Here is a 25,931-nt window from a genome sequence, read left to right as displayed (position 1 = left end):
ATCGACAACAAAAAAAAAAATCTGATTGGCCTTTACTGAACAAGCTGCATCTTCAAGGTTGTGGTGAATGGGGGGACCAATGCCAGGATAAAATCAACCCTTTGTTTACCCACAGGTTATTCAGGCCTTTCAGAACCAGCTGCGAAGAAAACATATTGACGCACACATGGAAACTATATACTGCCTATGTACCTGACTGGTTCCTGCGCTGCTCAGGTTTACGCTGAGGCGTGCGGACCTTCACATAGGCCGCGTAGTGCCCACCTCGCATCGATCCGCTGTGTTCCACAATGCCATACAAGCTGTAAAGCACACGCTCTCCTGACCCGAGGTTCTGCCACACGCATAAATACTAAATTAATATCGCACACTTACACGTTAAAGAACTGCGCAGATTCATAAATCACTGATCTTTATGTAGAACTCCGATCAGTACCTTACAATTGGCAGAGCAGAAAGGAGCCAGGTCCAGCATAAGAGGAAAGTCCACATGTCTATTAACTTTCCTCAGATTCATCCCCGCCTGCGAAAGTGAAGACAGCTCAATCACTGCATCGGCACACAAAGCAGCACATAACATAACCTTGCTCGGAAAAACATGATTATAGATTTATTTATTTTCTAAAGTATGCTCTGTTAATAGACTCTGAAGATGAAAATGAGCATATCATCAATATAAACTTGACATTGTTTGTCTAATAGTGATGATATTGTTGCAGTTGTGTTTAGGTAACAAACTGGCTCAAATGACACAAAAATGTACTTATGCAACACAAATGACGAGTGCAAGTTCTATGAGTGAAATACCTGGTGAAAGCGTTTGAGGTGAAGAGTGACCACCGGAGGAAGCGCAGAGATGAGCATCTGTTTACGGGCACTGGTGTACACTTTCTCAGCCTTCTTATCTGAAACATACATATAAAACAAGTGACAGGCAACAAATGGTGTTAAGGAGAACTACACACTCAAGCTTTTTGACAAATTTACCAGCCATAAATATATCTTACCACCCATAAAGTGTTAATTCTGAATCTTGACTACACCACAGAAAGCATAAGGAGGGAACAAGGCATTTTTTTAATGAATGAATAGGCAGAAATTGATGACAGAAATTGCAATGCTTAACACGATGGCAAGCACATAGTTGAGCCAAAAAAATAAATAATACTTAGAATGTTTAATATTTAACATTATTTCAGTTAAACAGCTACATTTTAGACCTTGGGTCCTCATAAATCACAAGTTGCCAGTTTCTGAGCAAATTGTATGTAAAATCATTTGTCCATTAATTGTCAGATGGGTCAAACTTTGTATGTATGTTTTATGCCCATGTTTTATGAATATGGCCACATGTTTGTTTGATATACTGGTGAATAGTATATCTTTATTTATACATTTCATACACTACATTTCAAAATTTAGAATCTTTTTTTTGTTTGTTTAAAAAAAAAGAAAGTCTCATGCACACCAAGGCTGCATTTATTTGATCAAAAATACAGTAAAACAGTAATATTGTGAAATATTATTACAATTTAAAATAACTTTTCTATTTTACTATATTTTTTAAATGTATTCTAATATGCTGATTTGGTCCTCTAGAAACATTTCTAATTATTATCAATGTTGAAAACAGTTACTATTGCTATGAGAATAGTTCTGTGAGAATACACACCACTCCTCTTCATCTGTCTCTGCCTCCATTCAGTGCAGTTTTCACAAAGCAGTTTGTTGTTGCCCATGAGCAGCTCAACAGAGGTGAACTGATGCAGACAGGACTGTACCGAGCACTCTTTAGAGCTGGGGGTGTAGCTGTGACAGAGGGCTTGGAAGGCCCCTTGGTGGTGTTGACGGTCTCTCTCCCGGATTTCAGTTGGTTCCTCTGGGCTGTGGCTGACCGGCAGAGTGTCGGTGGAAGTGTGCACTAGGCCCAGCTTGGACACAGCACTGACAAGCTGCTCTACAGCGCCGCCCTGCTGAGGTCTAATGGGTGCTAAGGGAGTGTGGCTTGTACTCAGGTTAGGTTTTAGACTTGGATTGTGTGCCGTTGTGGTTGCAGTCGTGGTAGTTAAGACTTTATCTGATGTGCTACTATGACCGGATACAGATGGGATTCGAGGAGACCATTCGCTCTCAGAGGCCTCGCTGTCTGCATCATTACTGCTGTCCAGAAGGTTGGAGTCTTTCTCACTGCAGTCTGATTGGCTGCCCATCGTATCCGCCCGGTAACTTGCCAGGCCACGACCAGCCACACAGAGATCCTCCTCTTGTCGGCTAGAAACCGAGTCTGCGCCTCTCTCATCGTGAGAAGTGGATGAATGGCGACCCTGTAGCTTCTGATCACATACACACAAATAAAGTCACATTAAAAACAAGGATGCTAGGAAGAACGTAAATTACCATTCAAACGTTTAGGGTCAGTACATTTTTTTTTACATTTTTTAAAGACATGAATATGTTTATTGAGCAAGGATGCATTAAATTGATCAAAAGTGACAGTAAAGATTTCTATTTTAAATAAATGCTGTTCTTTTGCTATTCATCAAAGAAAGATAATAATATGAGATGTTTCTTGAGCACCAAATCAGCATATTAGAATGTTTCTGAAGGATCATATGACACTAAAGACTGCTGAAATATCCGTTTTGCCATCACATAGCAATACATTTAATTAAAAATACATTCAAATGGGAAACAGTTATTTTAAATTACAATATTATTTTACAATACACTTTTTTTAACTGAAATTCTGATCAAATAAATACAGCCTTGGTGGGCATAAGAGACTTCTATCAAAAACAAAATCTTACAGACTACAAACGTTTGAATGATAGTGTATAAGAACTACATAATGCTTCTCTTACAATAATGGATCCACCAACCTGTCCGCTCAACCTCCTGCTGTTTCGATTGGCTTGTGAGTGGGCAGCTGACGAGTCATCATGAGAGACCAGACCGTCTTGCTCCCGCCCACTTTTCCCCAGTCTACCGGCGTTTGTGGGCTTAGAGATCTGGGCAAGAAAATAGACAAACCCTCAAAAGAAATGGAAGTACAATAAAGAAAGAAGGGTTTTTTTTTTTTTTTTTTTTTTTACAATTGTGGAATGACAAATTAAAGCTGCTCTCACCCTTTCCTCTATGATGGGAAGGGAAATGTCAATGAAGGCTTCCTTTACTGTGGAAATCTAGGAGTGAAGCATATAAACATGTCATATTGTGGTATTCAGAGAGACTCTAAAATGTATCCCATATGATTTGTCTTAAAGCAGTCCCTTTATCACTGTATTATTTAAATAAATACTTGATCTATTAATAAAATAAAAATATTACAAAATATTTTAACACACAATGAATATATATAAATAATATATATATATATATATATATATATATATATATATATATATATGTTTTAAATTAATTGATCAATATTTATATAATCTTTGTATCTGGACATTGTACATTACAAATGAGAAATGCTCACATGTTCACACTCTTCACACATTATTGTGCTGGTTAGCTCTCCGACAAAAATCCGATCTACAAAATTCATTTTCACTCCTTCCTTTCCATAAGCTGTAGAACAAGAAAACAAGCAAAAATGATACACACATACAACTCAAATATGTATATTAAGCAGAACACAAATAATAGATCCTTTTTTAAGTGATAATTTAAATGTAAATTGTGCCATTATTTCTAGAAGCTTGTGAATGCAAGCTGTCACTAGATGGCAATATTGTTCTGAGTGATGTAAAAAGCAGGTGACAGAAACAGAGGTGGAGCACCCTTCACTTGTCGTTTTGTCTCCTCATCAGCTGTCTTCTCCGTGGGGTTGTTAAAGGCTTTGAGGATGCCTGCTTTAATGCGCTGTCAATGTAAACACAATGTGATGCCACTTTGTTAGATAACGAAGCTCAAACAGTTGCTGTCACAAAAAGCTCCTTTTATCATTTTCAAAATAATAGATGCACAGTAAAGACGTTTGTATCTTTTAATAATGAAAAGTTGACATTTCAATTAAATAATAAAAAAAAAACACACAAAAAAAGAACTGTCAACATTTTATTTATGTGTGAAACATTTTCTGTATTTGTCAATCGATAAACAATCAAATAAGACATGGCCGTTTCTCCCTCAGACTTTAAACCTTTTCACCCTTGGATGTTTTCTTTTTTTTCTCAGGTTTTTGTTGTGGTAAATTAACTAAAGGAATCGCAAGGCCATGAACACGTGCACATGGTGAAAAGTAAATGTGTGCTTCACATATTTACACGGCACATGCATTGTATATTCCATCTATGTGTGGGCATAAAGACTTTTGAAGGCGAGTGTCGCTGTGCTCTTAATGAGAGGTGACATGGTCAGTGACTGTGTTGGTGAGAGAGCTGTTAGAAGACACAGTCACAGTAAAGCACCAATCAATAGATAATTGGCCGTGGTGGCGATGTCTGTGGGGCTCGACCAGTCTCCCCCATTGTCCCGTCCCCACGCTCAGGACTGCCTATTTAGGTCAAAAGCCTGGTTAATCCCTTTCCTTCAGCCAGTCAACCCCCCCAAACCCCCCATCTGTGTCGGACCCCGCTACAACACACACTAATTAATCACACAAACACACACATCCCTAAAATAACTAGGCCACCACACAACTCTTGAGAAGTTGAGCTCACTTAAACGGCCCCTTTCTTAGCATTTTTATTCAACAGCTAATTGGTGATAATTCATTGAAGTTAATTAGCATATTGTGAGCAATGATCCTATTGGCTAATCGACATAAATATTGTGGTGTCCATGTTTAGTGACTGGCTTAAGGGGTCTCAGCACTGTTACACCGTAGCTAAGACACGAATCAAAGCATTTTGAAGCTTGCTTCTATAAAACAATCGATCAAAATCGCAATGATCTTGATCGTAGCACCAACTATTTTTGAAATTGATTTTTTTTTAGCAAAAACTTGAATGAATATTTCACTTTCACATCTTTAGATCCGTAAATAAGTACATAACTATATATACAGTACATCGTTGTTTTTTTTAATAAGTTACTTAAGCTCACCAGATTATTATCAAAAATACAGTAAAAACTTCAATATTATGAAAAACTACAACAATTTAATTGTTTTCAATTTAAGTATATTTTAAAATGTCATTTATGTCTGTGAAGGCAAGTCTGAATTTTCAGCATCATTACTCCAGTCTTCCTTGTCATTTCAGAAATCATTCTAATATGCTAAGTATGAGTCTTTCATAACATTAAATAATTTTATACTGTAACATTTGATCAACGTCATGCTTCCTTGCTGAATAAAAGTATTAATTTCTTTCATTAAAATAAATCTTACTGACCCTAAACATTTGAACAGTTAATGTATACATTTTTTTTTTTTTTTATATATCTTAAAAGTTATGCGTATATATTGAAATACAAGCTGTCTGTAAATTTACTGAAGTACATGATAACGAGGTATAGGGCTGGGCGATATGGACAAAAATACCTCAGTATTTTTTGTCTGAATAGTAATATACAATATAAATCTCTTTTTTAGAAAAAAAAAACAAAACAAATTTTTTTCTCTTTTTTTTCACATCCTGCTCAATGTTCATATTGAAAGGTATAAAAACAAATATAGTGAATGTAACCACTATATATTATGTGCAAAGATGACATTACATTCTACCATTGTAACAACAACTTTTACATTGTAATAACAACTTTTACAATCTAAAACGAAATATAATGCTTTTTAAACCAGCAAAAATCACTAAGTAAAAAAAAAGAAAAAAGTTAACTGGTAAGAACACCACACATTCTCTCATCTGAGATTAATAATTATAATAGCCTACATTTGATGATTACTCTCTTACACAAGGCTCATCCACTCCTGGCAGCAAAATGGAAATATTTGCATGGCCTTCTAACATTTACAGATGGAGAATATACTTGTGAAATGTAAGAAATGCACTGAGGAAAACACCACATCTCAAATGATTAAACAGCGCAAGTATCTGTTAGAGCATCTGATGGAGCAACCGTGTTAAACTACAAGCGTTACCTATATCTTACAAGTTATTTTGAAGCCCTTAAAGGGTTAGTTCATAAAATTCTGTCATAAAATACTCACGCTCATGTCGTTCAAAACACGTAAGACCTTTGTTCATCTTCGGAAACATAAATTAAGATATTTTTGATGAAATCCAAGTCCGAGAGCTTTCTGATCCCCTATAGACAGTAACGCAATAACCACTCTCAAGGCACAGAAAGGTAGTAAAGATGTCGTTAAAATATAAAAAATGTGACTACAGTGGTTCAACATTAACTTTATGAAGTGACTAGAATACTTTTTGTGTGCTTACGGTTTGGAATGAAACGAGGGTGAGTAATGACAGAATTTTAATTTTTGGGTGAACTAACCCTTTAATATCAAGCATGTCTCATGTTTAGGACAAATTGGATTATGCACTTCCCATGCAGCAGCTCAATCTGTGTCCTCCGCTATTTTTCAGATGCTCTCGTATTATCAAACTACTGTATATTGATATAAACAGTATTGTCTTATCCTATTTCGTTTATATATAAATATATTGTACTAACTCGATATAACGCCCATCACTAATGAGGAACATTTAAACTAGATTGTTTCCTGTGTTCTCCCCCTCTGCAGCCCCAAAGTGTGGAGGGAGGGAGGTGGAGACGGACCTACATCACAAAGCCTCAACAAGCAGCTGACTGTTTCCCAGGATGCACAATGAGGCCAGTCGCGCCACTTGCAAGGTTCCTAAGTGGCACAACTGTCCACATTCACAAGTCTGAATGGGCCTGGCTGGCCCTGGGGCTCATCGCCCAATGCTGCACCCGCTTTCTTAGGGCAGTTAGGGCCACTGGTGGGGTTGTGTGGATCTTGGCCCCTGGCACGTCCGTATTAAGAGACCCACAAGCTGTATCGTTCTACAAGAAGCACCCTATCAATCTACTATGCATCTGCTCACGAGCGGTCAATGCTTCAATGTCAGTATGCAAAAGTAGCCCTTTGCAGTGACTGGTATTGTTTATATATGCACTGAAGAGGACTGAGGGCATAACGCTGAGAACAAGACCCCCTATAGACCTGGTATTAACATCAATTTTTAAGCATTCAATTGAATCAGGACGACAGTTCTAGAACTTGACCACAATGCACTTGTAGTTTAAATGCTCAATCTTTAAACAAAAGCTAGGGACTGCCTACTCACCTGTTTTTATATTTAGATCAGCCAAATACCAACTTAAAAAATATATAAAAAAAAATAAAAAAATGTAATACTTTATTTCATTATTATTATTTTAATTTTATTTTAATGCATTTTTAAAGAATTAATCTGGATATGGAGCAAGGAAAGTATTTTTAACCTTCCCCTCATAGTGATATCACAAATGGTGAACAGAAGATGATGCACATTTCTGCCGGCTCTAAATGGTCTGACTTTTTGTAGACTGATTTTCATACCATGTGTAAGAAAAAATAAATCACACACTCACCTTTGTCTCCTCCACTCTCATAGAGTCCAGGAGGTAGTGCAGCAATTCCTGACTGTCCTGTTGCTGGTAACCCTTAAAGCGAGGGGCCCTGCACACACACACAGAGAGGCACAGAATGAGATTTCCTGTCACACAAACACATTCGCACAAGTGTAAATACATCCAAAGGGACAAAAGGAGCCAAAGCCACGCAAACACCAATTAGCCACACACAAAAAGCAATCAGCAGCATATAGATGAGTAAAGACGAGAGAATAATGGACATAATCTTCTCTCAAGGCCTTTTCTCTGCTACATGAGGTCTCTCGACAGGTTTCAGGACCTTAGAGGCAGCTGTTATTTTTCTCTGACAACTTTCATTCACTTTTCATTTCCTCATTTAACCAGCTGAGGTCGGTCACACAAATGCAGCCACACATATACTTTCATACGCTACCAGATATAAAAGTATTCAAAGCATTTATTAACCAGTTCTCGGATTCTACTGAATTTCAATCCAAAGAATGGAATTTGTTGCTTTTTTTACTTCAAAGAACTGCAAATTAAACAATAATTACAAATCTAAAAATGAAGAATTGTAAAATATATATATATATATATATGAAGAGTTCAGATGCAAAAGCCTCTAAGTGCCATCTGAAATTTTCTTCTAGAATGGTCATTTTTATCAAGCTTGTATATTTAAGTTCAGTAACTTAACTTAAATGGCAATGAAAATTACCTATTAATTGTCATTTAAGTGAAATTACTGAACTTAAATATACAAGCTTGATAAAAATGACCATTCTAGAAGATATTTTCAGATAGCACTTAGAGGCTTTTGCATCTGAACTCTTCATATATATATATATATATATATATATATATATATATATATATAAAAAAAAAAACTTGTACAGAAAAGTAATTTTTAGGGTATGTGTCATCTTTGCTCACTGTTGTTGATGTGTCATTTTGTTTGATTCTTCTAGGCTGGTGTTAATGTTTCTTAGGTTTACTTTTGTAATTGATATTTCAAACGGCAAAAAAGTATTCTCACTAAAATTGAACCGAAAATAGAACGAACCAGAAGGTCGCGGGTTCGATTCTCAATCCCGGCAGGAAACGACTGAGGTGCCCTTGACCTTGAGCAAGGCACCTAAACCCCAATTGCTCCCCAGAAGCCACAGTGAATGGCTGCCCAATGTAATTCTGCATGTAAATGTTGATCAATGTGATACTGCCTTTAAACAAACCATTTTTAACAAAGATCAACTGAAAACAAAAGCTATTTCTAAAAAAAACATCCTCATAAACCAGTATTTGCCATTAGAGTTCTTTACTGTAATTTTCAGCCAAGATTTTCCAGATATTTTCTAAAACCGACAACAAGAATTTATGGCATTTATGAACAAAAATTTACGGCAGCCTAAATTTCGGAGCATCTCTAAACACTTTCCATATTTTAGTGTCCTTCAAACACATTTAATGCCACATGTTCAAAATAACTGAAATTACAGAACAGAACCAGACAAGACCACCCTAAATATGCCAGACTGGAGGACAGTGGCAAAGTGGGGATGTTTGTCCTTCCTCCCAGCTAACCCAGAGGTAAATCGAATGGAAAAACATCTCTTTAGCCTCTCTGCTGGGCAACACAGGCCAGATGTGGGCCAGCTGTGAAGAACATATGGGCAGCTGGAGCCGGCCCTGCATCAACCTGTTGAGCAGTGAGGCTGGATAGCTGGTCAAGATGATGGGAAGGCCATTTGGTCTGGTGATGAACCCAAGGATAAAGGGGCAAGTCGTGTTGGATCAGGTTAGGACCCCTGAGGCTGTCCAGATGCTCAATGCATTTTGCTATTACCTGCTAAGCTTGCAAGCACTGTGTGTGTGTGTGTGTGTGTGTGTGAGTGTGAGGGCAGGCTAGGTGAATGGCAGGACGGGCAGTACGGATGGTCAGGCAGTCTGGAACGCCTCTACCATGGGCTGATGAGGTCTGACGTTCTGTTTGGATCTGACTGGAGTGTGTTTAAGAACGTTCAGCCACCTGCTTCTAACACAGGTCATGAGCAGGGGGTCTGGAGACACAGCCTTCTTCCTCCTCTTTCTCTCTGCACCACCATTCTAATATATTAATCTGATAAACTCAAAAAAAAAACAAAAAAACATTTTAGTTAAAAAGTTTGGCGCATTAAATTAATCGGAAGTAACAAAAAAATACTTTTACATTGTTAAATATCGTGATTGATCAATCTGTATATTAGAATGATTTCTGAAGGATCATGTGACACTGAAGACCGGAGTAATGGCTGCTGAGTATTCAGATTTGGCATCACAGGAATAAATTGTAATAACTTAATAATTATCATCATTTGTAATAATATAATTAGATTTTGAACCCCACTGTTTATGTATATTATATATTCACTAATATTACTTTTTTTGATTGATACCAATACAGATTATTTTTATGTTTAAGTGTCCAAAAACAAATATGCAGAAGCAATTTTAAAATGTCTCTAGATATCTGCATCTGCCAAACAGTAAGCCGATCATGCTGGTATAGCTCAGCATAAGCAGCAGAACAGAGTGAATGTGTTCTGGAGGGAAGCTGACGGGTGAGATGGGCTCCAGTAGGAGAGGTGGGAGAGAGACCGAGAATGTTCTGGAAGCTCATTCCACTGGAAGAGAAGGCTGAAGGAGCCTGTAGCGGTATGCCCAATATGGCCCTGTCACAGACGGACAGCTGTAACCACTAACACAATTAACAGCGGATGAGTTAGTACCAGACGCCAGGCAGCCCCAGCACACATGCACACACAAGCATACTACATCAGTCGAATATAAAACACTCCCATCTTACACTGAGCACAAAACATACACAACAAACAGTTCTATGCAACCGATCTGTTCTGATTTTGACAATTGATGAACATAAAATTGACTTCATAAATTCAGGTTTCCCAAGAACATTGGAACCCTGTTTTTTCAAAGAAAAAAATAAAACACAGTTGTTGAGAGTATGAACTAAAATGAGAAATAACTAGTTTTAGATTATTTTAAATCATTTTAAGACATCTTGAGGCCCACTTTGACTTTTACAGAAGCCCCCAACCAGCCTCCTGGTTGAGAACCAATTAATTATTTGGTAAACAGCCAATAAACTGACAATAACCTGATCATCAACCTTTCTGGGTTTATTTTGTAATAAAAACTGTCTAACATAGACAAGAACTAAATGTAAGGAACACGAATTCTGTCGCAGATCATCTAGAAATATAACAAACAACAGGGAATAAATTAAAAACACAATCTGATTTTCTAGCTCTTTTGAAATAGAGCAAAACTAACGCTAATAAATGTGAAACCGTCTGAGAAAGCAACCTGTAACCGGCTCAGTTTTGAACCCCATAAATTAGTAACAATGGAGAGAATTTAAGACATGAAGATCAAAAATCGCAGCCAGTGTGACTAGAGTCTATTATTCCACCACTCACACCCAGAACATCATTAAAAGTGCTGTATTTCAAACCGGTACATGCTTGAATCTCTGTACTAACAGACATAAAATAAGTACCATTCCACCTCAACATGAAATATGCAAAGGGTTTGAGAGCTGATTACGATAAAAAATTCAAATATAGTTACAGAAAACATAAGATAAGGCCATGTTTCAGGCTGGGACCCTCAGTAGCACCAGGAGCAGTGTGTGGTGAGCAGGGAAGGCTGCTCACTGCTCTTTGGACCGCTGTTGGCGCTGGTGCTGCTTATCTGTCCAGCTGGCAGTGTGACCTGGCCCTCGACCAACCATGCCAACAGCACTCAGCTGTGTAACACACACAAACTGACACACACACTACTTGTTCTTCACCCATTTAATGGTTGGTGTTCATCCCACCTTCAAAAATACTGTCCTTTAAAGCACGATGTCTCAAAAGATGCCATTCTGCCACATTGTCCAACATCGCAAATGTACAAGATGGTGTTCAAGATGGCGCAGTAGTTCAAGTACTCCATTAGACCAGCAGCTGTGACCCACAGTTTGCCAGTCAACAAACGCATTAAACAAACAGGATATTTCCTGTCAAGGACATGTTGGAACGCACAAGCGCACACACACATAAACTGTGCAGCACAGAAGGCCTTCACTTGACCCTACGAGCTGCTGCTCTGTAGTGCTGAAAGTGTGTGAATGTGGGTCTGCTGTGCAGAGAGCGAAATTAAAGGTGTATGCGAGGCAGAGAGAATCAGTGTTTTAATGCTTTCACATGTTAGACACCAGACTTGTGTGACTAGAGAGGGTGAACATTTTGCAAAAATGATCAGTCTCAAAACCCCAATAAAGTGTGGATAAATGGTCAATATTTGAGCTTTTGAAATAAATCACATCTGCAGAAACCATATGTACTGTTTTTGAAAAATGTTAGCTGTACCTGCATTGCAAAACATGTAAAAAAATAATTTTTTAAAAAGGACAAAACCTTACTTTTTTAAAAAAAATTTACATGCACTACTGTTCAAAAGTTTGGGTTCAGAAAGCAATTATTTATTTTATTTAGCAAGGATTTTAAACAGATTTAATTGATCAAAAGTGACCTGATGGAGTTTTGGTTCCTTGCCACTGTCGCCTTTTTCGCCTTTTATCACCTTTGTTACCATTGGCTTTTGGCTTGCTTAGTGGGGACATTAAATTTAACATTTAATTTAATATTAAACAATAATATTGATCTGCCTGCATTGACACCATTATATGAGAACTGAACTGAGCTGGACAATGTTATCACGGCTATACATATAATTGAACTAAATGAATAACTTTTTTTACAACAAAATGAAACATCATTGAACTTACTTAAGCTGGACTGTGACACTATTTTCTTCTGGAAACAAACTTTGTTGCAGTAAATGATTCGTTTTTTACTGTATTTTTGATCAAATAAACACAGCCTTGGCAAGAATAAGAGATTTCAAAAACATTTAAAGAAAAACTTACAGAACTGACATTTTTAAATGGTAGTGTATGTGAAAAAGTAAGTATACCCCAGGAAAGTTTTATACTTTTTCAACATAATTGGGAATTTTGAGTTCTTTGAGACGTCCTGAAGCATCTTGTGCTCAGCTCTTGAGACGGCCCAGCCAGAACAGATTGTTCTGAAACCTTTATTTTTAAATCCATTTATTTTAAGTGCGGTGAAATTTTCAATAGCTAGGAAAGAATCAATTTCAGCGAATGTCCTTTCTGAGAACATTACAAAATGTACAATGCAAGTAATACTTGCAAATTATATTGCTTTTTATTTATTAACATCAGCAAAATGCCAATGTCTATATGTTAAAGAAAATTTTTTATTTTTTCATGGGATATACTTTTTCACAGCATTGTAAATGTTTTATGCATTCGTAATGGCTGATGTGATGTGAAGTGATGTGATGTGTATATGCTCAAACGAATTGGTGTGCTCAAGGCTGAGATGATGCCAGGTGAGCAGGACACACATGTACACATATGCAAACCCACAGGTCTGATAAAGGCACAGTACCTGAGTTAATATCACAGAAGCACCAGAGAGACACCCAACTGCCTGGCAGGCTCCTGTCTGAGCCACCCAACCATTCAGCACGTTCAAACAACGTTTAAAAAACAGCCAGTGAACCGTTTAGCCAGTACACGGCATTAAAATCAACCCCTGAGAGCAGGGAACCAACCAACCATTTAAGCTCAAAACAGGCTTGAAACTGCGTGGCACACAGTGACAATCAATTAGCCACAATTAGATCCACTAACCCACACAGCTTTTTGAGACTTTCATAGTACATATTTACAAATGGCGGCAGTGTAGACATACTTCTGACAAAGCTGGTTGAAAAGGATCTTGGGTGAGACAGGCCCTTTCCCAGGCTCCTTCATACTTTGGAGGAACAGAAACATGGCTGAGGTGAGGGGTTCCGGGCTGGGCAATGTCACAGTTAGTGGCCCCTACAAGAAAGCATAGTAATGATATCACATCTAACATACAAACAGTGAGGGTTTCTGTATATTTAAAAGCTAACATGAATGAGATTATGAGAGAGACTGTTCTAGTCCAGTTCAGTTTAGTTGGAACATACCAAGTTAGTCTCAGCAGAGGGGCAGATCTTCATCTTATGGCCTTTTTCCTTGACGTCTTGAATTAAGTCATTCAGCATGTGAGTCTGGGAGAGATTCTAAACCAAAACAAACAATGGAAAAAAGTTAGTTATCACACTCTCCGCTTACATATATATATACGTGCGTGTGTGCGTGTGTGTGTAGACTTCAGATGCAAAAGCTGCTAAACGCTACCTCCGTCAAAAATTAGATTAACGATACGGAGCGAATGCTCTACGCACATAGCATACACTCATCAAATACTTTTGTTTCAAACCTGCAAAATCCCAGCCTCAGCCTATTCAGATATACCGGTTCGTTGGCAGAAACCTCTAAAAGCTACTTCCTTTTGCCAGCAAAGGCCTTTAAGTTCACAGAACCAATCAGAAGATGCGAATCGAATCACAATTTCAAGATGAATGATGGCCGTACCATGCAGTGGAAAAGCGCCATTAGAGGTCTTAAAAGACTTAAAAGAAGGCATTTCAAAAACTGACTAATAACCTTTTCATTGCCATTAAACCTAAACATAGGAGCCTGATAAAAATAAAAATAAATCTAATTTAAAAGAAAAATGTCAGACAGACTTAGAGGTTTTTGCATATGAAGACTTCATATATATTATATATATATATATATATATATATATATATATATATATATATATATATATATATATATTTATTTAGATACAAACCAATCAAAATTCTGAGCTCAGTAAAAAAATGTTAAACAAAATAATAGCAGGTACGCATTCAATTGATCAAAAGTCAAGGAACATCACTGTTTTCAACATTAATATAATAATAAGAAATGTATCTTGAGCTCTAATCAGCATTTTAAGTGATTTCTGAAGGATCATGTGACACTGAAGACAATATAAGAGAACTTTTAATATTATCAAAGCAGCAAAACAGAATTGTACTAATTTAATTATCAATATTATTAATGAACAACAAAACTACAAACTTGAAAAATATTTAAGATACAGTGAGGAAAATAAGTATTTGAACACCCTGCTATTTTGCAAGTTCTCCCACTTAGAAATCATGGAGGGGTCTGAAATTGTCATCGTAGGTGCATGTCCACTGTGAGAGACATAATCTAAAAAAAAAAAATCCAGAAATCACAATGTATGCTTTTTTAACTATTTATTTGTATGATACAGCTGCAAATAAGTATTTGAACACCTGAGAAAATCAATGTTAATATTTGGTACAGTAGCCTTTGTTTGCAATTACAGAGGTCAAACGTTTCCTGTAGTTTTTCACCAGGTTTGCACACACTGCAGGAGGGATTTTGGCCCACTCCTCCACACAGATCTTCTCTAGATCAGTCAGGTTTCTGGGCTGTCGCTGAGAAACACGGAGTTTGAGCTCCCTCCAAAGATTCTCTATTGGGTTTAGGTCTGGAGACTGGCTAGGCCACGCCAGAACCTTGATATGCTTCTTACAGAGCCACTCCTTGGTTATCCTGGCTGTGTGCTTCGGGTCATTGTCATGTTGGAAGACCCAGCCTCGACCCATCTTCAATGCTCTAACTGAGGGAAGGAGGTTGTTCCCCAAAATCTCGCAATACATGGCCCCGGTCATCCTCTCCTTAGTACAGTGCAGTCGCCCTGTCCCATGTGCAGAAAAACACCCCCAAAGCATGATTCTATCACCCCCATGCTTCACAGTAGGGATGGTGTTCTTGGGATGGTACTCATCATTCTTCTTCCTCCAAACACGGTTAGTGGAATTATGACCAAAAAGTTCTATTTTGGTCTCATCTGACCACATGACTTTCTCCCATGACTCCTCTGGATCATCCAAATGGTCATTGGCAAACTTAAGATGGGCCTTGACATGTGCTGGTTTAAGCAGGGGAACCTTCCGTGCCATGCATGATTACCATGACGTCTTAGTGTATTACCAACAGTAACCTTGGAAACGGTGGTCCCAGCTCTTTTCAGGTCATTGACCAGCTCCTCCCGTGTAGTTCTGGGCTGATTTCTCACCTTTCTTAGGATCATTGAGACCCCACGAGGTGAGATCTTGCATGGAGCCCCAGTCCGAGGGAGATTGACAGTCATGTTTAGCTTCTTCCATTTTCTAATGATTGCTCCAACAGTGGACCTTTTTACACCAAGCTGCTTGGCAATTTCCCCGTAGCCCTTTCCAGCCTTGTGGAGGTGTACAATTTTGTCTCTAGTGTCTTTGGACAGCTCTTTGGTCTTGGCCATGTTAGTAGTTGGATTCTTACTGATTGTATGGGGTGGACAGGTGTCTTTATGCAGCTAACGACCTCAAACAGGTGCATCTAATTTAGGATAATAAATGGAGTGGAGGTGGACATTTTAAAGGCAGACTAACAGGTCTTTGAGGGTCAGAATTCTAGCTGATAGACAGGTGTTCAAATACTTATTTGCAGCTGTATCATACAAATAAATAGTTAAAAAATCATATATTGTGATTTCTGGATTTTTTTTTTTTTGATTATGTCTCTCACAGTGGACATGCACCTATGATGACAATTTCAGACCCCTCCATGATTTCCAAGTGGGAGAACTTGCAAAATAGCAGGGTGTTCAAATACTTATTTTCCTCACTGTATATTAATTTAATATTTGTGGTAATTAAAAAAAAATATGTATGCTTTGGAAAAACTGACACACAAAACTGACACAAACAAAAGTTAAAAGTAAAGGTAAAGTGAGTAATCCGAGTTCTCAGACAAGACTTTACCTGCATCACAGCATTGAAGAAGCAGGTGTTGCCCAGGTTGTTGATGCCCTTGACCGGGATAAGTGTGCTATTCACTGGACTCTTCCCTCTCTGAGTGTCCACATACTCAGCGGATTCCTCTCTGAGCTTGATAATTTTTGAGGTTGTTGCTAAAAGACAGGACAGAAATCAAGTTGACAGATCTCTAGTCAAAACACTAAATAGTAAAGTAGGTTTTCTACAACCAAAAATGGAGAAAGGCAGAAAACTCGACTTAAACTTTAAGTCAATTTATTTGAGAGAAATGAAAACGGATCTTCTGTTATATGAAGATCGGGGCTACGTTTCTCAAAAGCATTGCAAGCCTACGTAGATCGTAGAACCACTGGCACCATTGGTCACTACGATCAACTTGGCTCACAATGCTTCTGAGAAACGCAAACCTGGAGTGGGCCTGGTCTCAGTGTGCGCTTGATTTTTCTGCCGCAGAAATGGGTTAACATTCTGGGTAGCAGCTGGGAGAGGCTGCAGATGACAGCTGGATAAAAAGTACGCTGGTTAGGGAGCAGGGAACAAGCACAGCTGCTCCCCGCTACTGCCACGACACTGCGGGAGCTTCTTGGCCCAGGCGGCTAAACACAAGGCCCGCAGAGAGAGAAAGAGAGAGTTTTTCTACACAAAAACAGCTAAACTCCAGAGAAATGACGGGTGCACTGCCCTAAACACTCAGGAGACATGAAGGCAACCTGCATGATAATTCAGAGTGAGCAGTCGGTCCTGTAAATAACTCTCAGTCCCTCAGAAGAGAGGCTGATGGTGCCTATGGCTTTCAACAATAAGGATACATAAAATGATGCGATTTATTTTATCAATGACTTCTAACAATGGCAACTTCTTTGAGCAAACATTAATTCAACGACAACAAAAATTATCTAAAAAGTTATAGTGGAAAAAATATTGTGTTCTATGACCTATTAAATTCAAATGACACAGAATACTATACACAATTCAATGACAAGGTCATAAAAAATATTCAATTATTGAGTAACAACTTAATATTTATTCAGTATTTTTTTGTTCTGCATTGTGTACCATCTTTGATCATCTAATAAATATATATTGCATAAAATCTATTTAAATACTAAAACAAAATAATATCAATGTCATTTAAAAGTCGTCTTAATTTTGTGAGTCTGGTGAATAAATAAATAGTGGATATCCTGTACCCAATGACATGCAAAATACATGGTATGTATTCATGATTGAAAAAGAGACAACTACATCCATTTAACTTTTTTATTTGTTAGCTTAAAGCTAGTTATCATGGATCTTTGCATGGGGGTAAGGCAGAAATCTCCAAGATGGACCTTGGTAAAATAGGGTTGACGTATTTTTCAATAATGAACATTATGAAGTACACCGCTTAATTTAGCCTTTATGAGATAACATTACCTTGCATTGACGCATTGACCAATTATCTGCATTTTCCACTGGGCAAAAAAAACAGTTGCAACTCAGTGGATTGTACAGAGTGGACTACATATACACAACAGAAATTTTCAGGCATATTTGTATTAAAGATACAACTAATTTACGTTTGGGAAAAATGCAGTTTATTTGTCCGCCACTACTTATTTATGTTTTGATTTGGTGGATCGTTGACAATCTGGTTGGTGGCCTTTTGCAACAAGGCATTGGACAAGCCATAACAAAAGGTCGAATTCATGAACAGCTCAGGACTCATATTTTTTATTGTCACTGGCACCATTTGTGAAGGAGAACACAAGTGTTCTGTCAAATTAAGCATTAATGAACAACTGCAAGCACCCAAGGCACTGAGAATGAAAGTGAAAGTCAGCATGGTGCTGCTTGCCACAACTAAATACTAGTTACACTCCTTTGAACTATTATTTATGCAAAAGCAGGAGCACGGCCAATTAAAGAAACTAAAAGTACTTATTTTATGACCAGCTCAATATTATATTTGCATTTCAGGAGTCCTTATATATATATAAACTTATAAATATTTAAACTAAATATTTAAAATTCCATTTTCCCATTACATAAACATCAAAATTAGCTATACATTTATAAAATGAAAAAAATATTTAATATAAAAAATATGGCAAAATGGGTACCAGGGTTTCAAGTAACAGATTGGAAATTCAGACCAAATTGAACTATCGTTAATTTGGGACCAAGTGTTGTTTTGTAGTTATTTGACATTCATTATTTTCTTTCTTTGTACATCTAATGCTGTAAAAAATTTAATGAGACACAAATGCATCATATTCATGTAATGTGCCCCAAATAACTTCAAAATGACCTGAAGTAATTCATATCATATAGATGAGTGCAGGTGTTGTACATATCTACAGCTTGTTCTTCCCTCAAGTGGAATAATATGCCTTACTCTTGTGTCCCAATTGGTTTATTCTTGCATGAATGATTTCTGTTAAGAAAATTTGATAAAATTAGCAGTTTAAGTAGGTATGATGTTTACATGCCTTAGTGTGCATTGATTTCCCCCTACCTCTTCAACTCTACCTCCTGTTAGAAAAATACACCCACTGACACACTGTGAACAACATGGAATATGATGTATTGGAGGTCACTACACAACTACACAAAACCAAAGCACTTATAAAAAAAAATGTCCTTTGCATTCTCGTACACCCAAGAGAATTGAGAATATTACAAGAAAAAGACTGTTGAATGGCTGTGTAGATGATGAGATGTTTGCATGTCTGGCGAGATCAACTCAAGACCTGTCCTTGACGAATCTCCGCTTGGACAATACCAGGGGTCTGTAACATAGATGGATTTAAAAACTGTTTAAAGCTGCAATATATGCTCTTAACCCTTCAGATTTGGTCAAGCATATGATGGGGTGGAAAAGATCATTTCTGACAACAGGAGTGCAACTAAATGTCTTGTGTTTTCTTTAAGGTTCAGCTAACATTGCTGTGTCCACAGGTTCATCTTATTTAGTCCCCCGTCCAATCCGTATTGTCACACTGCCACATCTGAGGGAAAGTCCAAGGACAACCAATGTTCTCCAATTCAGGTAGTAAATTGGTTTTCCTTTGTGCAATAATGCTCTCCGGAGCTGCCCCAAATGTTATGTAGATCCACACACACTTATTGTACAAACTGCCCCAGTATAAAGCCCTGTTCAGGAAAAATCCATTAAAATCTGAAGTGGGCAGCTTCTGTGCCCCCATGATTTTCTCACAGGGGTTAATCAGGCATCAAAACAATAGACTGGAGTGCTGCTATTCCTAAGTGGGGCCAAAAGCATCTGGAGCGCTACACGAAAACATCTGGAAGTTTGTCTGTGTCCATACAGCCTTTCGAGAGGGAGCCCATATGTCCATGAACACTGTGGTGCAAACAAGTGTAGACTATGGGGACGCACAGCTCATACAATGTGCAAACAGGAGAATGAGCGAGAGTGATGTCAAAATAAGTTACTTTTTGCATTTTGTCGGTCCCATTTTTTTAGTGCACCAGGAGAATAAATGGTGCAATGTGGGAATGTCTATGGAGTTGCATCACATCTGGGCCCGCTGATCAAGGTAAACAATGTTCAGAGAGCCATCTGCCAGCGTGGCAGCGAAGGAGATACATAGAGGGGACTGGGGGGGGAGGACAGTGCCCTGAACAAGCATATGGAAAAACAGATTTTTCCTCTCCCTGCAGCAGTTAGCAAAGGCAAATGTCAGCATGCACCACGGCCACGCTTGACTGTCCTGAACTCGGCACCACCACCTGGCTCTCCTTGCTCAGCCACCGAATATGGGCAGGAGTGACACTGTGGAGCATGTCCCCAGGGCAGCCTAAACGATCAGCAATCCACTCCCCACTCCCCACCCAGTTCTATCCAAAATGCACAAGCGCCAAAGTGAACTGTATGTGGTTTCCTGATAACTGCATTAAAAGAAGATCTTCCCTAAGAGCTTTGAGGCAAAACAAGAGCTGTGAAACCCTTCCATAGCTCGCCCTCACAAAAAAGGTATTTAGCAGAATGTCTAAGCTGTTCTATTCTATACAATGAAAGCGAACAGTGACCACAGTGGTACCTGGTCCCCATCCACATTCACTGTATATAAAAAAGGTTGTATAGAACACAGTTTAAAAAAGCAGGCATCAATATTAACATTCTAGCAGAGTTATTTTAGCATTATTTATATGCGATTATTGTATTTATTAATATTTTGAATCAGCTTTTATTTTTAGATTTTCAGTTTACAGTTTAATTTCAAGTTTTTGTACTTCAGTGTGCTTTTGTCATTTTTATTAACTTTTGTCATTTTTATATTTCTATTTAGCTTTAATTCTTTATTTCAGGTTTAGTCATTTTCATACATATTCAACAAACTAGGTAACATAAAAAAAATAAAAAATAAACCTTTTTCATATATTATACAGGACCGGTGAAAAGTTTGGAAACATTAAGGTTTTGTAATGTTTTTGAGAGTAAAAACTTTTGCCGAGGCACAGCGCGGATGAATCCAATGTTTTGAGGCGAATGTGCGGCTGTCAGTCACTGCGCCGGTGTGGATACTGTCTTTCGGAATCACAGATTCTACTTTTTGGAAGTATGACCAACATAAGAATTTTCATCAGAAAATGTCATCTGAACGAGTAACATCCACTTTTGTTCTGACCAACTAAGGGAAAAAAAGCATTGCAGTAATCGCGATGATCAAATCTAACGACTGCTCACATGGGCACGGTTGCAGTCTCTTTTTTTCTGTAGCCACTCCGAAGTCCGAAGTCTTTTGCGTTTTACAACGGGTGACTCTCCCAATTGTCACTGGTGATTGTCGTTTGACCTTTCTGGATCCACCATCAAATTTATAAGTTTAATTATATCAAGTGCTGTGAGAAAATGCTATAAATCTCCACCTCCAACATCCTCACACGCAATATAGCCTACTAGCCGAGACACCTTCTTTATGTGTACAGATGTGGCGTGATGACGCAAACACGTGCTCGAATTTACAGCAGAAATCCACCAGTACCACTGGAATTAAAATCATTATTACAAGCTTACCGTTTTGAATCGAGCTAAGGCAAGCAAATAGTTTTAAACACTGGCTGGTTATGTACTTGCTCAAAAATTTAACCCCAAAAAATTACAGAATGCAGGTTTAACAATAACAACACTGCATTCTGGCCCATAACTGATAGAAGTCTAAATAAAATTAAATTAAATTTAAATTAAATTAAAATTAAACTCAATCATTGCTAAATGCTACAAGTGAATTTAGGCATTACAACATTATGTTGTGCATAATAAAAAAATTACATTTATTTAGAGATTTCCTGAAGATTATATTGAACAATGCTATTAAACTAGTTTTAAAAATTCAGTGTTAGATAGTAATGTGGGAAAAATATGGGAAATGAACATGGCCAATTAAATAACCAATATCACTCAAAATGAATAATAAAAAAAAAAGTCTCTTATATCATCCTATAACCTATACGGTAAGACATTCTGCTAAATATTGTGTTTTTGTGTGTTTCATGCATAAAAGATAGTCATACAGGTTTGGAATGACAAGAGGATCGAATAACATTTTCATTTCAGGTGAACCATTTACACTTGGTCCTAAACACCATCATACTGAGATAATTTATTTTTTATATCTGCTTTTTGTATACATGACTCCAAAAGGTCATAAAGCATGAATAACATCATAGCAGAGAACTATCCGAGAAGAGTCAAGCAAAGATTTATAGAAGTTAATGCATTGAACATGTACACTATTCATACAAATTTTCCCTTGTTTCTCACAAAGTGAAGGACAACTCTCCTCAGGCTGAAGACAGCAAGCAGTCATGAGGAAGGCCGAGCAACACCAAATGTCTTACTAATTTGTTAATTTGTTGTGGCCATGGGGCATGAAAACCGTGCTTCATTGCCATCTGAGGCCAAGGGTATCCAACGTCTTGATTCCTTCATGCACACACACACACACACACACACACACACACACACACACACACACACACATAACGTGCTGTTCACATTGGCCCCGGATCGACCTAAATAGAAAAGCATTCTCCCACCCGAGGCTAACCATCCTCGATAATCAACAAGACCTAGCTGTAAAATCCTCAACATCAATAGATTAAATGTAAAACAATGTTTAAAAACCATCCAAGTGTATATCAAATATAGGCTAATTTGAGATTCGAGAAAACAGTCAATGTTTTTCAATTTATGAGTAAAATAAAGCCTGTGGTTAACATAATTTAAAAGTTATTTTCTAAAACATATAAATTCTCTTCTAAAACTGCACACACTAACACCCAAACTGTCTTATGTAGTGACGTATTAGAAACATACCTTTAAAAAAATAAATAATAATAATAATTTTTGGTATGGGTGCGTGTAATTTACGTTGTAGAACAAACCGTCGAAGTATCGTCAAGTTATGTTTACTACACGCTTTCTTTTACTCATAAATTGAAAAAACCCATTATACAACCCCAAAGGAAAATCTCGAAAGGAACCACTGGCAAATTAGTCTTCGGAGTTAGGGCTGTAACGATTCCTCGATTAAAGTCGAGTACTCGATTAAAAAAAATCCTCGATTGCAATTTACCCGTGTCGAGTAACCGGCAAAATACCGGAAGTGGCGCATTCCACAGATGAGAGTCCATGAACCGCATTACACAGTTTTCTAAGGCTACGCGATATATTTAACTGTTTACAATCATGATATTGTGAAATCACAAAGGCTAAGATTAAGTTAAATAAATATATGCGCTGTTTTTTTTCTCCCACAGAGAAGCATGACGGTTGAATTATTTACATGCGTGCAGATTGTGTTAAAAGTAGGCCTACCTCAGCTCCGTTCACAGTAAACGCTGCTCCACACGTATACTCAGTCTCTGCATGTGCTGTTTGTTTAAGTTTCCAATAATGTGCATTTGGGAACGCAAAACCCCGGACGCGTGTTTCATAGTAACTTACTGTCATCATTTATATGCGTGGAGCGTCTCGGGTTTCTCAAACTCCATCTTTGCATGCTGTGAGTTTGTGTGGCTTATAACGTTCATCTGCACGCAGTCTGCGCCGTTTCACAAGATTCGTAATGCAGCTCATTTATAAATCTTCGCCAACACAGGAGAATACATAAGTATGTTTCTGAATATATTCAGAAATATATTCGCAATCGCATATATTCTCATGTGCGAATTGTTGTTCATCGCGATTTCAAAATAGAAGTTTAACCCTTGCACTGCTTGCATGTTTTGACGTGCACATGTTCTTTTCAAGAAATTACGGCAGCTGTTGCATTTCTATCGTACAGAAGTGACCAAATATGAAAGATTAAGTTGACATTTGAATTAAATGTTATGTTTATTAGTTATCATATATTTTACATGGTGTATTTTAACAGCGTTGTTTAATAAAACCCATATGATTACTTTGATACTTTATTTGAACCAATAATTATTGCTTGTTATTGTTATTTGGGTAACACTACAATAAGGCTCATTAGTTAACATTAATGTATTAATCAACATGAACTAACAATGAACAATAGCTACATCTGTAACTAACATTTGTTCATAAAAAATAAAGCTGTTCATTGTTTGTTCATGTTAGTTCATTACATTAATGTTAACAAATACAACCATTAATTTTAATTATGTATTAGCAAATGTTGAAATTAACATGAACTAAGATTAATAAATGCTGTAGAAATAAATATTGTTCATTCTGAGTAACTAACGAACCATATTGTAAAGTGTTACCTATTTGTCTTTAAGTAATTTTAAAGGCTGTTGTTCACTTGGATCTATTTTTATTACCACAATTTTTTATCCGATTACTCGATTAATCGATGGAATAATCCGTAGAATACTCGATTACTAAAATAATCGATAGCTACAGCCCTATTCGGAGTTCTGACGTCATCCCTGCATCACTCGATTTAGGAGGCATTTAGTAGATTTGGAAGTAGGAATGCACTGGTGTTAAAAGTTTTGGATAATACCAATAAGCTGATAATTATTTAATATGCTATGATCGACAAAATGATATACTATTTTGTCCAAATAAATGAAAAATAAAACTACAAACAACATTTTTACATTTGAAAATAGATGAATGATAAGTTAATTTGGGGATAACATAATTGTAATGTACAGTATGAAAAATGGATATTCAGTTAGTCAGGGATTAGTTAAGGCTACAACATGTTTAAAAAAATAAATGAATAAAAAGCTGAAATGTAAAGCAAAATAAGTTTGAACCCTCACCTCATGAAATATGAAATGAGATTGAAAATCAATATGAGAAAATAAAGATTCAACTGCTGCATGTGCCAGCTTGTGATGCCTATTGAAGCAAAAACATTTTAATTTCCTCAAACAATGCCTTCCCAGCTGTGTTTCAAGCGCAAGCCTGGCTCTCTGAGGTCAAGTCTCTTTCTACCAAGACTCTGGTACTTGAGCTGAAGGCCTTTTTGGTGAGAGAGCGGTTAATAGATTTTCTTTCTTCTCCCTGCTGTTGTTGTGGAAAACTATTATGGATTCTGGAAAATTCTTGCTGGGGCTCTTTTGTGCTGCGGGTCTTTGAGAAAAAGCGAACACAACAACAAGCTCTGTCTAAAAAAACCCTGGCCTTCAAATATTGCAGAAATGCAATTTCACCAGCTCCTCTATGCCAGCGCCAGTCCATTTCACAGCCACAATGGCCGCCTGTTTCTTCATTTAGTCAGCCCGCCTGGAACAATGAGCATGGAAGAATGGCAACAGGTAATTTAAAGAGCTGGGTAAGAAGGATGTGGGCAGGAGGTGGCCCAACTCTGGCCCAAAACCACAGACCACCACCAGCTACCTTCTGGACCTCAAAAAAAAAAAAAAAAAAAAAAAAAAAAACACCAAGTGGGCAACTGTTTTCCCTTTTCTGTCTTCAGATTTCTGTCTCGAAGAGTTTATCAGGCTTGACTGGAAAGAAATTATAAAAAAAATGATCATCTGACAAACATCAAGACGTTTGAGTTTAGTCAAGGCTATGGTGCAAAGATAAGCGAGTCTGTCTGGACTGGAAAGGTTTTCCTCTATAAGAAAGAATAAAAGTTTGTTCCCAAACTTAGTTGCGAAATAATCAAAACTGAGTTTTCTCTTCACATGTTTGGAATAAATACAGCTATTTCATAAGCAAAAAACCTCTCTCACAACATCCGCCGCCTTTCAACAGCTGAGGATGCTCTATATACGAAACAAGCTCCCCTCCTGAAGAAAACGAGACCCTCTCCCAGAAGCTCGGAGTGAGCAAAGAGGGATCATGGGAGATGTGGCTGGGCAGGGGGAGGAGCAGAGCTCAGGATCCCATCCCCACACAGCTGCAGCCGTTCTTCAGGGAATCCGACCGGGGAGCACCACTCGAGCGCCTAATGCCATTAATGAGCGCAGCCATGCGGCAGTAACGGAATTGGAGCGCAGCTTCTCTAGCAAGAGCCTGGCTGCCCTTGGAGTGGCGGGAGACCAGTTAGGCTGGGTTTAACTGAACTTAACTTTGATACACCAGAGTCCATGGACAGGGACGGAAATGGATTCAATGACTGTTAAGCATC

The 25,931-nt window shown here is 37.7% G+C and overlaps 1 protein-coding gene across 1 annotated transcript in view; it reads right to left on the bottom strand.

Annotated features, from left to right (window-relative positions):
- The window catches only part of usp45 (ubiquitin specific peptidase 45), a 33,700-nt gene that overhangs the window by 1,518 nt on the left and 6,251 nt on the right, over positions 1-25,931 (bottom strand). The window contains exons 6-17 of the mRNA XM_082149397.1: positions 16,348-16,496; positions 13,603-13,698; positions 13,341-13,471; positions 7,513-7,600; positions 3,786-3,867; positions 3,482-3,573; positions 3,126-3,182; positions 2,880-3,008; positions 1,673-2,333; positions 808-905; positions 437-523; positions 193-334 (exon numbers count right to left, since the gene is read on the bottom strand). Coding sequence (XP_082005523.1) covers positions 193-334; positions 437-523; positions 808-905; positions 1,673-2,333; positions 2,880-3,008; positions 3,126-3,182; positions 3,482-3,573; positions 3,786-3,867; positions 7,513-7,600; positions 13,341-13,471; positions 13,603-13,698; positions 16,348-16,496 — 1,812 coding nt within the window. The remainder of the gene's footprint in view (positions 1-192; positions 335-436; positions 524-807; positions 906-1,672; positions 2,334-2,879; positions 3,009-3,125; positions 3,183-3,481; positions 3,574-3,785; positions 3,868-7,512; positions 7,601-13,340; positions 13,472-13,602; positions 13,699-16,347; positions 16,497-25,931) is intronic.

Source organism: Leuciscus leuciscus (assembly GCF_965113295.1).
Source record: "Leuciscus leuciscus genome assembly, chromosome: 20".
Classification (NCBI taxonomy): Eukaryota; Metazoa; Chordata; class Actinopteri; order Cypriniformes; family Leuciscidae; genus Leuciscus; species Leuciscus leuciscus.
This window is presented reverse-complemented; position numbering and strand designations above follow the sequence as displayed.